The sequence below is a fragment of the Lycium barbarum genome, chromosome 11 (genome assembly GCF_019175385.1).
Source record: "Lycium barbarum isolate Lr01 chromosome 11, ASM1917538v2, whole genome shotgun sequence".
NCBI classification, from domain to species: domain Eukaryota; kingdom Viridiplantae; phylum Streptophyta; class Magnoliopsida; order Solanales; family Solanaceae; genus Lycium; species Lycium barbarum.
This window is the reverse complement of record NC_083347.1, coordinates 103,061,775-103,078,546: the sequence shown is the minus strand read 5'-3', so window position 1 is coordinate 103,078,546 and position 16,772 is coordinate 103,061,775. Positions and strand designations below refer to the sequence as shown.

General features: G+C 38.9%; 1 protein-coding gene and 1 long non-coding RNA gene across 2 annotated transcripts; both read left to right on the top strand.

The window, feature by feature from the left end:
• Nucleotides 1-176: 176 nt before the first annotated feature.
• Nucleotides 177-9,998, top strand: LOC132619235 (uncharacterized). The gene is made up of 3 exons (XR_009574626.1): nucleotides 177-5,083; nucleotides 5,666-5,714; nucleotides 9,290-9,998. It is a non-coding gene; the product is annotated as an uncharacterized LOC132619235 (long non-coding RNA).
• Nucleotides 9,999-12,707: 2,709 nt separating this feature from the next.
• LOC132620039 (uncharacterized) lies at nucleotides 12,708-13,529 on the top strand. The gene is made up of 3 exons (XM_060334766.1): nucleotides 12,708-12,890; nucleotides 12,944-13,027; nucleotides 13,131-13,529. The coding sequence occupies exons 1-3, from the start codon at nucleotides 12,708-12,710 to the stop codon at nucleotides 13,527-13,529; spliced, it is 666 nt and encodes a 221-aa protein (XP_060190749.1).
• The last annotated feature ends 3,243 nt before the right edge of the window (nucleotides 13,530-16,772 follow it).

Here is a 16,772-nt window from a genome sequence, read left to right as displayed (position 1 = left end):
AGTTGAAGATTGAAAGGGAAAGTGTAACAGGTGCAGTTTGAGTTGTACATACGAGGTAAGTTCGTCATTTTCATACTGTTGTTGAAATTGGGAGCCTTGTGTGGATATAATATGATATGATATATACGTATATATGTTGTCCCTGTGAGGCATTGTTGGTATTTCCTGCGTGTAGGTTTTGGGATAGTAAGAAATACAGAGGAAACTCTACCAAAATATTCCTAGAAGAAAAAAAAGAATGAGATATAAGTTCATAAAAGTCTTGAAAGGTCATGTCAACAGTAATGATGAGATTTGACTAAGTTGCAAGTACGTATGACTTCGAGAAATAAAGTTAACAGTTGGATTGATAATAATAGTAATGATGAGGTCGATATCAATAAGGTAAATTTATCATGTTGGATTAAACCTTTAAGAGATACCCTCCATGTCATCCGTAAGAGGCATCCTTCTTATTTGGGAAATGTTATTTTAAAGAAACAAATATGAGCGGCAAAGTTTGGAATTCATTTGAACGGACCGGAATACTTTCCAGCCACATTTTACCGTAGAAGAGGCTCATGTTGAAGAGCAAAAACGTCCACAATTAAGTTTCACTTTTATATGAAAAGTACAAAGCATACAACAAGTAGTTTATGAACTAAATAATTTGTTCACGACTCAAGAACAAATCTGGAGGTAAACCATGTGAATCAAGCACTAGAAGTCCTGTGGTGCTTGTCGGATTCTAGTTTTTCTTCTGGTGGTGGTTGGAGAATGCTTCATGGTGACATTTTTATTAGTTTTAATCAACTAATTGGAGATGGAATTTGTGGAAAGAAAAACTCAACCTTGTGGGCTGTCTAGGATCATGTGTTTCACGCGTTGTTGATGAGATGCTAGGATAATTTGGAAGAGCTTGTGATACTAAAGGATGATTTAGAAAAAGGTGGCAAATCTTAACAAAATATTTTATTGAGGTATCGAGTGAACTGATAAGTAGAGATAAATTACGACGAGTTTGCAGTTAAAATGAGTAATAGTATGACTGAGATAAAAGTACGGAGGAGGAAGAATTATGACAAATTATGAAGGTATTGATAAGATAGCTTGTGAGATATTAAGGATAAGATTGATCAGAAAGGGTGAAGGGTTAAATACGCCTACTCCACAGAGTGTAATTAAAACATAGTAAGAATCGTGAATAAGGTTAAGAAGTGTTACATTATAGGATGGATAGCGAACAGGATGTAACGTGAACACCACAAGGATTGCTATAGAAATGAGTAAAGACTAGCAAGGAAGTAACTAAAGGATATGATGTGATTAGTATGAAATGGAAAACCAAATGTAGAACGAATATGAAAGACTTACAAAGTCCTATAGGGAAAGTTCAGAATAGTGATCAAGTGGTAACGAAAGTGAAAGCGAGCACAGGAAGAGAATGAGTTGATAGAAAGAAGAAGATAAGAAGAAAGCGAGTGAGATTACGGTATAGCGATGCGTTATGACGTGTATAGCTGAGGAAATGGGTAATATAAGCGATAGAATTGTGAAAGACCGAACTAAGGGAAGATGAGCAACGAGACCGAATGAATGCCAGAAATGACTGGTATGATGAGAACAAATAGAGATGAACGGAATATGTTTCGAAAATGAGAAAGGGGTTATGTAGAAGTAGTGTTTTCCGAAGGATACAGGAGTAGCATGAGATTCCTCGTGCACAGAATAAAAGATGGACATAGACTGGAGAAATGAAAGGGATACTAAAGGAAGCACTCAAGACAGACGTAAATAATTGAGTACGAGTATGAAATAAACAGGAAAACATATAGCTATGAACTTAAGGTGTAGTATAACGAGAAGGCGATAAGACAAGACCACTATTAAAACGAGTTTGATATGATTTTGAGTAAGATTAGAAGTGAGCGTTGGGTATACAACAAGGGTGAAAGCGCATGAGGCATAAAGGAGTATTGCGTATATGTGACTTCACCTCGGAAATAGTGAAATCCTTAAAGGACAAGAATTGTGGATTTGCGAAACAACTGATGTATTGTGAATTTATTAGAGGAAACAGATGATATCCGCTGAGATAAAGATATTGTTATAAGAAAGCTTGGGACATTTATCATCAGAATATAAGTGCTACCTAATTGGGAATTCGAAACGACTATAAGCACTAGCTAATTACTGATCGGAATAAATGGAATGTGACTTTGGATAAATTGCTACATTAATTACATTACTCGAGTACCAACCATCAGATAAGATTTTGTACTATATATTGAGAGTTCTCATCGCCTCGTGATTTGGTTAAGGTTTTGCACGTGGGGAATCAAAGTTATAAATGATAAAGAAAAGACCTGGACATGGTATAAGTACAACCCCAAAGAGGGGAAGCGGATGAAAGCAAAGTAAGTACAAATGGAAACAATTGACGCTATAATATATCCCATATGGATACTCAAACTTCAAGTGAGATCCCATGCTGAAACAAGTTGGTAATATCTAAAAGCTAGCGATAAATGAATAGTAGCGAAGATGGTATTTGAGACAGTGCTGAGAATTATTGGTAAAGATATTGGATAATATGACATTAGAAAGTGGATGCTTATAAAAGGAAGAATACGACAAGAGAATGGTAACGAGTAACTTAAAAGATATTATAAAGAGTAAATACTGGATTAGAGGTTAAGATGTTGGCAACAGAGTCGTTTCCTAATGATATTGTGACTTACAACTAGCAAAGGAGAAGGGACAGAAAAATCTCCTACAGTAGGATATGAGGAAATCAAAGGGTAAATAAAGGAAGGGAAAGGAGTACGACAAGACAGAGAACAAGTGAGTTTTAGTACAATAAGATATGTAGAGCAGAATAAACCAGGAGAAGGAAAGACTATGACTAAGATTGGATACACTTTGTACAAGAACAGTTATGCAACCTACGAATATTTGTATGCTAAGGATAAGACCAAGTGAGTACTTGATAAGAAGAGTGAGGATTTAGTAATAACAATGTGGTTACGATATTTTGGATACACTAAAGAAAGGTGTAAGATGGTTTAAGGCAAAACTGCAGAGATGAAATTAGTACTGAGGGCAAAAGCCATAGTTAAGGACTAGTTATATCAATTGAAAGATATAAGAGAAGAATATAGGGCCTGCATAAAGACTAGCGAGGCGACACTAAGGTATTTTCTGGGCTGATTTGAGCACCTACACATACTCTTGTAAAGATTGCAATAGGATGTGTGATAGGAGAACTAAGAGAAAATTTGAGTAAAGGGACAATAGAAGAGTTTGAGTCAAAAATAAAGAAACGACACGAGATAATATGCCTAAAGTATTGCCAGTTAGGTTAAGGGAAATTATGAAATGATTTAACCGAGGCAATCAGAACAAGTGAGTTACAGGATGACAGTGAAGTTATAATATGAGGGAACTCCAGCGCTACTTGATAGCCAACTCTAAAGACTAAGATCAAGAGCTAGAAGCAAGGTGACAGTTAAAATCGTATAAAAGAAAGTCGAGAAGTGACACATGATACAGAAGATTCCAGAATATGGACTGTAACAGCAGAGCAATGCAAGTTTATTGGAGTAAAATAATGTTATACCTTGGAAAATGACGTTTTATGCGTAGAGTTTGTGAAGGGTCTACAAATTACCAGAGGTATGAAATACTCCAAGAATTGTAAAGTCTAATAAATCGACGAGGGACGTTTGTGCGTTATAAAATCTTATATGAAGATTAAGAGGCAAGATGAAATGAACGATATATCTTAAAGGAGTAACTATAGGAGAAGAAAGAGTCGAGTGATGACTAAAGAGCACCATGAATAGAACTGAACGGTATGCAGACAAGAGCAAGAGAAAATGTTACGGGAATGGTTATTTGGAGATCTGGAATCCGTTATAATAAATTGAAGGGAATCGACCGACGAAAGAGGCATGTGAGGGGCATAATTCAGTAAAAAACAACACTTGAGGAAGTCTTTGGAATGCAAGATTAGCTTAACATTCGAGGACGAATGTTCCTAAGGGGGGAAGGATGTTACATGCCGTGTTCTCATGCGTTGGAAAGTGTGCAAGTTAAATGATATTAGTAACGGAGACGAGGTTATTCCCCGAGCTTATAGGTGGTTAAAGTAATGGTACACATGTATCGTAAGGATTTGAAGTTAAACCAATCGAAAAAAATAATTTTGTCGAGTTTCAAAATTTATTCGAATAAAATACGGTCCACGCTATAATATCCCGTATTTTTGGACCAAGAAATGGAACCGTCCAACATGAGCGGTTTTACCGAGGCCATAGGATTTGGTTATATTCAAGTACGAAAATCAAAAGCTTGGTGTATATGAGGAATGAAGTCCAAAAATAATTTAGGACTTAACAAGTATGACCACGGTGATTGAGAATAATATTTTGTGTATATCAAAAGAGACTATGGACGAGTGCTTTATCACATAATCGTAGCAATGAGTATATGAAGTGTATTAAAAATAATTGTTATTAAAGTGAATTGAGATCAAGAAATTAACTATGTGTATAATTGGTTAGAGGTTGGATTTTAAGTGGAGGTTTAGAATTGAATAAATTAAGCTGATAACACCTTTCCAATACGTGGCAGTAGCTAAACAAATTGATAGCATTACGTTCTTATAAGTGTAATAAATCAAGTGCACTTGAAAGTGCATAGTGCCACATGAAAATAAGGAGACAAATGAGTCAAATGAGGATTTGTAGATAATTTCAAGGTGACAAGGATGTCCCCACGTGGCTTTATAGAAAGGAGCAGCAAGTGACTAGTACAAATTGTCATTTGGTGGCATCTTTATAGCCAATTTCTTAGTGATAGAGTCTTGCCTTTAATTGTGTGGAGCCGTGGCCTTAAATAGAGGAATTCTTCACTTAATCTTTCATTTTAGTGATATGGAAGTTAATAAAATAGGGCTGCTCTCTGCGGAGCCATGACAAACAAGAACGAACAGAGGATTGGTCATGATTTCGGTCTCGTTGTTCCATTTTGTGGTGTTGTTGAATCCGGGTTTTCTTCGTAGTGAAGTAAGGTGGAAGAAAATTATTTCTTGGAATATAAGGTAAGAATTCTCCTCTACTAGATATATTTAAATTCGTCCGGGTCATAGTTAAATTGTGAGACGGGAACTACGAAATTAATTGCGGGAAGTCGGATAAATTGTTATTACTATCATGTGGGCTGTTTTGGAGGTAATTTAAGAATGAATTTAATTTTAGTTGATATGAAATTATTGGTATTGTTTTTATTGGTATAATGATTGATATTTTGGCTAAGTTGGAATCACGAGGATTATTATGTTTTTAGAGAAGATGCTGCCCGAATATTGTTAGATTTCTAAGTAATTAAGGATTGGTTTGAAAGAGTATCCTAATTTAATTATTGGCATATTTGGTATTATTTGTAGATGGCATGATATTAGTGAGACGTGGGCCGAATTCTATAGAGTTATGAAGTGAGTTATCGTTCTATTTCCATAGAATTTATGTGATGACATTGTTGCAGTCTTTATTTGTGATGCGGAAATGATATGAAGTTTGGTTGGAATGAATTATACAGGGGATTCATTAAATCATTTGTTAAGTTAATGTGAGTTAAAGCTAATCCCTACGGACTAATTTGAGCATATCGCTTTGGGATATAGACTTGCAGGTTCAAGAAATGAGACATAGGATGAGTAAGTAAGCGACGAGGTATGTAAAGTTAACCCTTCTTTCTTTTTGGCATGATCTTTATGAAACGAACAGACGATGTGTATATGGTTCCAAGGAAATTCCTATTCTTAGAGCCACTAGGATGGCTAATGTTATTGATTCCCAGAACTTACTTTATTATGTTTTGATACGTACATATGGTTCCAGAGTTCTATTTTGATATAATTCACAGTGACATTCGAAAAGTATTTGCTATGACTATTGTCTTGATTTGCATTTGATGGATCGTTTTGATTATTCCAGTGAGTCTCAGATATGATTTAAATTGCATATAGTTGCTCACTACTCTGCTCGTGCGTGCCTCAATATGTCTTTCACTGAGTCCCGGGCCAGGACACGTTTTCGTGTACAACTTCACTGCATTGTTCACCGAGACCCTCACTAGAGGGCCGGGACACGTTATATGTATATGTATATGATGATATGATGATATTATGACATGATGATATTGTTATACCCCGTATTTTTGAACGTCAGATTATTAACTGAGGTGGGGCCCAGACGTCAATATTTTTTTTTTGGGACACGTGACAAGTTATATGAATCGCATGTGTAAAGTAAAACACAACTTGTGAAGGGCCTTGGGGCCAAATCAAAGTGGAAGCCCTCCAAACGAATTTTTTTAAGAAAACGTTTTCGGATAACCTGAATTGGAGGGGCAAAACCGGCATTATAAGTCTGGAATTTGGGAAAACACCCAGAAGTAAATGTTGTAGATAATTGAAATAGATTTCCAACGGTAGGTCGTGGGCCTATAGGTGACATCGGGATAAGGAGATATGAACATTTTAAGGCGGAAAGGTCAAGCTGGGCAGTGAAATGGGCCCAACCCAATTCCAATCCGGGTCAGGCCCATTTCCTTGTTATTTAAGGGAGGTTTCAGCCTCCTCCTCCACATTTTCAGATCAGAAAAGATCCAGAAAATTCTTTAGAGAGAGAGAGGGAGGAAAGACTTAGAGAGATAAATAAAGTTTGATCAAAATCTGAGCCCCGAATCCCGAAGCCCATGAAGAGAAAAGTGTTCTACGTCGCGTTGCCTTCGATTTGAGCTACAAATCAACTAAAAATAAGAGGGTGGACGTGGTAGCTGTGCACTTAAGGTATGATTAAGGCTCTTTTTCATTGCCAACAAGTTTATTTAAAGTTTCAACGGAATAGAACGGGAAAATAGCGACATAAATTCGTCCGTTGGCATTGAAATTGATTGTAGAAGATTATGTCATTTTAATATGATTTTATGATATTATGGAAATGAAGTTGTTAAGATGTGAATTATGATTATGGTTGATGAAATTGGAAGGTGGAAATATGTTATGAATATGTATGTTGAAGATTTGAAGTTTTGGATGGATTATGGTTTGGTGGAAAATTTGTATATTTTGTATATCATGTGAATATTGTATAGAAATGATATGAAGTACTTCCAAATCACATTGTAATGGTCTTGATTAATGATGAATATGGAAATGTTGATACTAGTTTGGGTTTGTGAAGTTGAAGTGGAAGTTGTTGGACCATGTGGAAAACAAGGCTAGTTATGCCATACTATGTGTTTTGTAATGCTTGTTGTTGTTAGTGATGTTGTTGTTGGGTTGCTGTGTTGATATATTAAGCCGAGCTAAGTCTCGGGGATGTCATATATATAGGGGAAATGCTGCCGAAAAGCTTGAAATTGACAATTGGTAAACATGACCATTTGTAGATTCTGGACGAAATTGGAATTGAAGCCAAGCGAGCGTAAGGCGCAATCGAGGTATGTAAAGTCTTCCCCTTTGTTCTTTGGCATGTGCTAGATGTACTAGGTCAAGATCGGAGCCTCGGGGGCGATTCTGCTCATAGAAACTCGAGATTGATTTTTGATACTATTCATTCAATTCAATTGAATTTCAAAAGGCGCATTTCGCTAGAAAAGTGGTTAAACCTCCATAACTTGTACAAATGTAACCCGATCACTATGAAACCTTCCTGGATGACTCCGTAGAGTCTAATGGGCGTGATTCTTGTCCGCCGCCTCGACTTGGCCCGAGGTGGACCCGTTATTCCCCGATGCCTCTCTTATTGTTCTGTCTGTCTTATTCCCATACGATAAGTCGAGGAAACTTATGGCTATTGTTCCGACTACTAAACGGGAGTTATTTTAACGAACCTGAATTGATTTAATGTTCATGGAAACAATTACGGGGACAGAAACCCTGATATAAATTCTGTATGGCTTTAGCCAATGTACTCGTGTCCGGAGCTCGCAGGTAGCTCCTGGTTATTATGTTGTTTACTATACGATAGGTGCTATGACCACCTTTATGAGCTTTATAAAATATTTTTTTTTGACATCTAAAACGTTTTGAAAATATTACCCTGATATTTTGGATAAACTACTTACCTCCCGTACTTACTAATATACGATTTTGGTATACCTGAATCTTGTGTGATGTATGATCCTGGCATGTGTGATTATGTTGGGAAAGTGATAATTTGGCATTTTGTATGGTTGTTTTCTGTTTTACCGAGTCCCGGGCCGGTTATGTGAATATGCGCATATGTAATATTGGCCGCTGGACCCTCGACCGCGGCGTGTCCGACATTGACAGCTGGACCCTTGACCGCGTCATGCCGGACGTGTGGCATTGACTGCTGGACCCTTGACCGCGTCTGCCGCACTTGTGATTGTGCCTGACATAGACCGCTGGACCCTTGACCGCGGTATGTCAAATGTGTGATTGTGACCGCTGGACCCTCGACCGCGGTATGTGTGATTGTAACCGCTGGACTTTTGGTCGCGGTATGTGTGATTATAACCGCTGGAACCTTGGCCGCGGTACGTGTGATAGTGACCGCTGGGTACTTGGCCGCGGTATGCGTGGTAGCGACCACTGGACTTATGGCCGCGGAAATTGTGCGTTGATTCCTTTATATGTGTGAAACAAAAATGTTTTTCAAAAGAAAGTAAAGCATTTTGACATTCTAACTGCCGTATTTGCCTGCTGGAACCTCTTGGGTATGACTTGTGCACTAGAGGCGACCCTGTGGCGACCTGGTTATTCGTGCACACCCCAGTGCACTGTCCATTGCGCCCCTCACTAAAGGGCCGAAGTAAATGTATACTACCTGTGCTTGTGTAAGTTTATGATTCTGCATGCATGGTTCTGCCTGTTACATTTCTGGACAGCGGATTCGGAGAATGATTCTGTTGGTGTTGCTTCTGCATGATTGAGCCGGAATATGCTTCAGTCGGCTATAGTTCTACGCCCCTAGCTTCGGTTGCGGGTATGTCAGTCGCACTCTGTGCCCCGATCCGCACGATGATCTTGCCAGTTAGGCTTTGTACCTCTGTTTCATATCACGATTCAGACGGCTACACCCCGTGCTTATGATATATATCGTGGTCCTGGCTACACACTCTGTATTTCCATTTCGGACTTGGATCCGATACTACCTGTTCTATTTCTATACTTCTGGCTCGGTTTTGCTTATATTGTTATATTTCCGCTTTACATACTCGGTACATTTTCGTACTGACCCCCTGTTCTTCGGTGGCTGCGTTTCATGCCGCGCAGGTACTCCCAGTTGAGTTGAGGACAGATGGAAGATGTTCCAGTGCAGATGGCAAGCTCCATGTGTTCCCGGAGTGCTGCCGAGTCAGATTCTGTATGTTATGCTTTTGGGATCTTATTAGAGACTTTGCAGACAGTGTCGTGGGTATTGGTTGTCGGTCTGTGTACGTAATGAATTTTGTATGACCACAAATTTGTTCGGCTTGAAAGCCACGAGAAAGAATATTTCTGAAAGAAAAGTTTTGCTATGTACTTTATTATTTGTTTTAAAGAAAAAAAAAGTTGACGTGATTTTATGTGCAACGAGAGTCTGAGGGTTCGCTCGGCCCTAAGTAAGGGTCGGGTGCCCATCACACCCCAGCGAGGTCGGGGTGTGACAGATATGATGATACGGTGATGGCGGCCAGGATGGCATATGATGACTTTATTCACCGAGTCCCTCACTAGAGGGCCGGGACACGTTATATATATATGCATGATGATGATATGATTTTATTTACCGAGTCCCTTACTATAGGGCCGGGACATGTTATATATATACATATGTACAGGATGATTACCAAATTATGTCACTACGTCCCATAACGGGTTGAGTATGATATATGATGTTGACATGCATGAATTATGTTTCAAAGGCAAAGTGTTTTGGTATTCTGAACATTGTACTTGTTTCCTGTACTCCTTATTTCAGATATGATCCTTTTACTGTATTTCATGCTTTACATGCTCAGTACATATTCTGTACTGACCCCCTTTCTTCGGGAGGGGGGGGGGGGGGGGCTGCGTTTCATGCCCGCAGGTGCAGATACTCACTTTGGTGATCCGCCAGCTTAAGATTCCCTTTCTGCTGTCTTGGAGAGCTCCGGCATTTCGGAGCCTAGATTTTGGTACAGACTTCCTGATATGCATATATATATATCTTTTTGTCCATGGGTACGACGGGGCCCTGTCCCGTCATATGTTACTGTTGATACTCCTAGAGTTCTGTAGACATGTATGTGGGTTGTGTTCAGATGTGGTCAGTTGTGCCAATATGGTCATTATGGATGTTCTAGCGCTGTAGCAGCCTTGCCGGCTTGCATATATTATCGTTGGTTGTGGCAACCTTGCCGGCTTGCATATATTATTGTTCTGTTGTAGCAGCCTTGTCGGTTTGCGTAGAATAATAATATATACAGTGGCAGCCTCGTCGGCTTGCGTATGTTATTACGTTGTGATTGATTGAGGACCTATAGTATCGGTCCGATTATGTTTGACAGGTACATATGGGTGTCCAGCTCGGGCACTAGTCATGGTCCACGGGGCTGGGTCGTGACACTAACTTAACCAAATGTTAAAGAATCTGTTGCATATTATCATATTATCTTCATAAACTCTTCTTGCCTTATTTTCAAAATAAACAGTATTCCTTTTTGAAAAGCCTTTTCCTCTTTCCAGTTTTACTGCAATCTTTCACATTATCATATATCACCTAGCCTAGTCAACCACCTCCCTTAAGACATATCAGAGCAGACACAGCAAAACCAAGTTTATTAATCTGATTGAACAATTAATGAATGCACAAGAAACTCATTTTTTAAGATCCAATTAACTTTAAAAAATGGCAAGGAAACACCAAATGTGAAAAGGTAGGAGGTTACACCCCCATAGGCTTATGAAGAACGCCATGACAATCTCTTATTTGGGAAGAAAGATACTATGGGTCAAGTAATGCTTGACCCTTTCTCAATCCTCTCCTAACATGTCTTTAAAATACTTTCCCATTTAGCCAAGTGGTTTTCACCGCCCACATCTACATTTATGGTCCCTGTTATTACCCTTTAGCATATACCAAAGAATGACTAGACAGCTCACAGGTCAGAGCCAAACATTTCCTTAAGGTTTCAACCACAGTTTTCCCTCTTCTTCTATCCTTTTATCCTCTTCTTTTACTTAGACTAGAATCATAAGGTCTTTCCTATTTGTTTTCATTTTTTAAGCATAGACAATCAAGGACCATAAGTTATTATCACCATATTCTTCACTTATGCATACAGAAAAGAAGATAGAATTCATATCTCAAAAACAAAAGCCTTAGTCTCTAAACTGTTTAAGACTGGACAAATCAAAACCGAATTGCTTCATTTCACTCTTCTTTTAATACTTAAAACTTATTAAATTGGAATACTTAGGATCTTCTATTAAAACTTATTACATTGGAATACTTAGGATCTTCTATTAAACTAGGGCTTATACATGAGTGAAATAATACACAGATGCAAGACTATGACATATCAGTCCACTTCTAAAACAAGTTTACTTCTATAGTTAGATAAAAAAACCTAATAAGGGTAGGACTAACAACAGGAGATCAAAGATAACAGAAAAAACTTCCCTCCTAGACAACTACTTCCTTCCATTTTTATACCTTTTAATTCCAACATGATCAGTAACCAAGTTACAGACTAACAACCACCTTGTTAGCTAATTACTAATTAGAGTAACTCTAATTAATCTTCAAATGAGGATTTAGTCTTACATTTCCTAGAGTTAATTCTTTCTTTTCATTTTTCCTTTCTACCAGACTATGAACCGTTAGAAGTAGACCAATTTTAGATGTAAGACTAGTGACATGAACTACACAAAACAAATTATGGACTCAATATGTTTAAGCAATAAGTTCAGACAAGAAACTAAAGCTTTTGATCAAAGCAAGGAAAGAACAGATTCTACACCCAAGCACCTCAATCATGTTAGTTCTAGGATTTGCTACAAATCATAGACAATTAGCTCACAATCTGGCCTACATTAGATGACAACACAATCACAAGTATTGCCATTAACAGTCTACCAACCCACAAACTCAAACTGGACCTGATTCCCTTTTAATCTAATTATTATTTAATAGAAACAGTATTGCTTGACCCCTCAATCTAATATTTCTATGATTAATACAATTTCATGGAACATTGGGGGGGGGGGGGGGGGGGTACAATCCAAGAAAGCTTTTATAAGGATTATTAAAATTGTGAAGAAGCATAAGGTGCAATTTGCAACTGTGCAAGAACCTTTTCTAGATGACTCTCATCTTGAAAAATATAGAAGGAAAAGTGGTTTCCAAAATGATATGGTCAAAATAATTGGAAGATTTGGTGTTTTTGGGATGATTCATTGGACTGCACAGTGGTCTCCAATAGCAACCAACAACTTACCTTAAAGATCAAGCAACTGACTACTAGCAGAACTTTTTGGTATGCTATTGTCTATGCCAAGACCACTACAAGGAAAAGAAAGAAGTGATGGTATAAGCTGAGACACAACATAGGCATAACTGATGGTTCATGGGCTGTTTTAGGGGATTTTAAAAGTAATACTATCTCTAACGGAGAAAAGAGGTGGTAGACCCTACAGAATCAGTCAAAGTATGGACTTCATAACATGTATGGATGATTGTGGCTTGGTGGATGTTGGTTATAGTGGTAACACTTTCACTTGGACTAATGGAAGGAAAGCAGGTAGCTGGACATGCAAAATACTGGATAGAGTCCTTTACAATGAGGAATGGAACAACAACATGGGTGCTACACTGGTGAAAGACAAAGCTAGAATAGGATTTGATCATAATGTAATTCTTTTCAACTGTAAGGAACCTTCTAACAATTTAATTAAATATTTCAGGTTTCTAAACTTTTGGACTTTGCAGCCATGTTTCTTACAGGTGGTACAAAGCTCTTGGGAGGAGGAAATGCAAGGAAACTCCATGTGGATCTGAAAACAAAAGCTGAAGAGACTTGCTAAGAACCTAAGCCAATGGTCCAAAGATATCAAAGGAGATGTATTCCAACATGTTATAAAACATGAGGAGCTGATCCTAGACAAGGAACAAAACATAGATATTGCTGATTCAGAGGAGAATAGACGGGAACTCAATAGAGTAAATGCTGATTACATCAAGTGGACTGGAATTCAGGATAACGTCTTGCACCAAACGGCTAATATCCATTGGGCTGAAGAGGGAGATTATTGCACCAAGTATTTCTTCAGTTCTATAAATCCCAAGAGAAGGAAAACTACTCTTCATAGAATTAAAAACACTGAAGGAACCTGGACTGAAGGCAATGAAGCTATTAGGGAAGCTGTTATACAACATTTTCAAAAGCTATATACAGACTCTAATCAAATGCCAGACTTTGGAGTACTGTATCACATTGACAAGCTCATTACTGAGGAGGACAATGTAAAATTGGACGCCTACCCAAAATAAGAGGAAGGAGAAGGAGGAGAAGAACAAGGAGGAGAAGAAGAAGAAGGAGAAGAAGAAGGAGCAGAAGGAGAAGGAGAAAAAGAAGAAGAAGAAGAATAAAGAGAAGTAGGAGAAGGAGAAACCCTAACTTTCCATAATCTAATTCTTAACCAAATTTGAGATTCAAGCTTAGAATCTAGGTACCCATAAGGTTTCATGATTATATTATGCAAGATTCACCAAATAAACTGATTTCAATAGCTTAAGACTCAACAATCCAAAAAAGGGTTGCAAACCTATCTTCCCCAATTAATGCATTCAAACTACCATGGATTCCTTTATAACTAAATAAACTAACCACACAAAGAAGTAAAAAAGAACTTACCCAAAGAAGAAATGACCCCAAAGCTCGGTAAATTGCCTTCACAATCTCTTAGGGTTCTAATTTAATGAATGAATGAAGAGTGGTTTGAATTGGAATAAAAAGGGAATCTGTTTCAGTGATCCCCGCTTCCGCGGATATGGATCGGCTTACGCGCTCCAGCCTCGACAGATACTTGTCTGCTGAGTCGGACCTCATTAATGACTAGGCATCTCGTGTCTGCAGGCCAAGTATCGCATGGACGGACCCGTAGAGGCAGAAACACACCCGTTGAAGCGGGACATCAGAAAACCAGAAAATCTGGTTTTCATCAAGTTCCACTCCAAATCTCCACATCCACCCGATACCTCCTGGGTACAAACTGAACATGCAGACACATGTAAAAACATGCTACGAACTCAACCATAGCATTGGAATTCCAATGGAGGTCACCTTCAAGCTGTCAACCCCCAACGGCTAAAACTAAGTTTCCAACAAAGGGTAACAAAAGCTCCCGAATACCTCGGGAACCTAACCAAATATCCCACCAAGTCACAATCGAACCTCCGAACCTCATGGAATCAACGGAATTTAGAAAGTGTTCCATTTATCCAAAAGTCAACTATTAATCAAAGGTTTTTCGCTTTAAGACTATAATTTCTCCAAATCACTCTAAGACTCGCCCGATAACCTCGAGAACCGTGTCGCCATCCTCATGGGTCAAAATCATGCTAACGAGGCTCAAAGAAGAGTCAACGGGGGCAATTTAGTTAAAAATTCAATAACGACCAAATGAATTGTTACATCAGATATCAATTAAATAATTGTTTGTCCTCGGACGAAGAATGAATGAAACGAAGGAAAGGTACCTGAGTCGGTGAAAAGCTGGGGATATTTCTCTTGCATATCTTCCTCGGTCTCCCAAGTAGCCTCCTCAATAGAACGGTGCTTCTACTGCACCTTGACAGAATCAATCTCCCTTAGACTTCAACTTCCTCACCTGCCAATCCAAAATCGAGATCGGCTCTCCTCGAAGGACAAATTCTTATCAAACAACACCGAATCCCACTGAATGATATAAGAACCGTAAGAATGATACTTTTTCGACATGGAAACATGGAATATCGCATGAAAACCTAATAGACCCGGTCGAAAAGCCAACTCATAAGCCACCTCACCAACACAACAGAAAATCTTGAAGGGACCAATAAACCTCGAGCTCAACTTACTCTTCTTTTCAAATCGCATCACACCCTTCATGAATGAAACCTTCTACAGAAGCCTCAAACGGTTCCATGTCAATCCTCAAATGATAACTGTTGTTGTACGCAAACTCTGTCAATGGTAAGAACTAGACCCAATAACCACCAAAGTCGATAACCCAAGCTCTCAACATTTCCTCAAGCACCTGAATAGTCTTCTCGGACTGATCATCGGTCTGTGGATGAAATGCAGTGCTAAGATCCAACTGAGTACCCAACTCCTGTTGCAAAGTCCTCCAGAAGTAGGAAGTAAACTGAGTGCCTCTATATGATATGATGGAAATGGGCAACCCATGCAATCAGACGATCTCTCTAATGTAAATCTACGCCAACTTTTCTTCATTGTAAGTCACCTGAACCGGAATGAAGTGCGCATACTTAGTCAACCTATCAACAATAACCCAAATCGAATCGAACTTTCCCAAGGTCTTTAAAAGCCTCGAACGGTGCCATGTCTGGGATCCATCAATACTTATGAGACACTTCAGGAGGTCAATCAAAAAGCATACGAATTGGGGCTTCTGTTAGGATTAAAAGAATTGCACAAGAACGACTATTACCTTTAACGGGCGAGAAAGAATGGACATGGTAAGTTAAGGCAGAAGTGAAATGCGGGTCATATTTAGGTTCCTCAAGGTGTGGTTGTATGGAAATTACGAGGCTATATGTTGTTGAGAACAATACCTTGTATACCAATTCAGTTGAGTAATGCAGATACTTTTGGGGCCCGAATGGACAGAGGGAACTGCCAACCATAAACTCTAGATCTCGAACCTTTCGATCAGCATACTCCTTTTGGCTACTCTAAGTTGCCAGAAGCTTCTCCTAAATCTGTTTCACCTTGACCAAGGACTCTCTCAACAAATCCATAACCCAAGGTCTCACCTCAAAAGCATCAAACCACCCAATCGGGGAACGACATCTCCTACCATATAAAGCCTCGAACGGTGCCATGTCAATACTCGAATGATAACTGTTGTTGTACGTAAACTCTGTCAATGGTAAGAACTAGTCCCAATAACCACCAAAGTCGATAACCCAAGCTCTCAACATTTCCTCAAGCACCTGAATAGTCCTCTCCGACTGATCATCGGTCTGTGGATGCAATGTGGTGCTAAGATCCAGTTGAGTACCCAACTCCTGTTGCAAAGTCCTCCAGAAGTGGGAAGTAAACTAAGTGCCTCTATCTGATATGATGGACATGGGCACCCCATGCAATCAGATGATCTCTCTACTGTAAATCTACGCCAACTTCTCTTCATTGTAAGTCATCTGAATCGGAATGAAGTGCGCAGACTTAGTCAACCTATCCACAATAACCAAAATCGAATCGAACTTTCCGAAGGTCTTTAGAAGACCAATCACAAAATTCATAGCAATCTTCTCCCACTTCCACTCGGGAATAGGCATCCTCTGAAGCACACCATAGGGTCTCTAGTGCTCATACTTAATTTGCGGGCAATTCAAACTCTGAGAATCAAAATCTGTGATGTCCCTCTTCATCTTACTCCACCAATAGTGCTGCCTCGAATCATGATACATCTTTGTTGCACCCGGATGAATAGAATACCTGAAACTGCGAGCCTCTCCTAATATCAAACGAATCAAACCTCCCACACGAGGAATGCAAATATGCCCCTT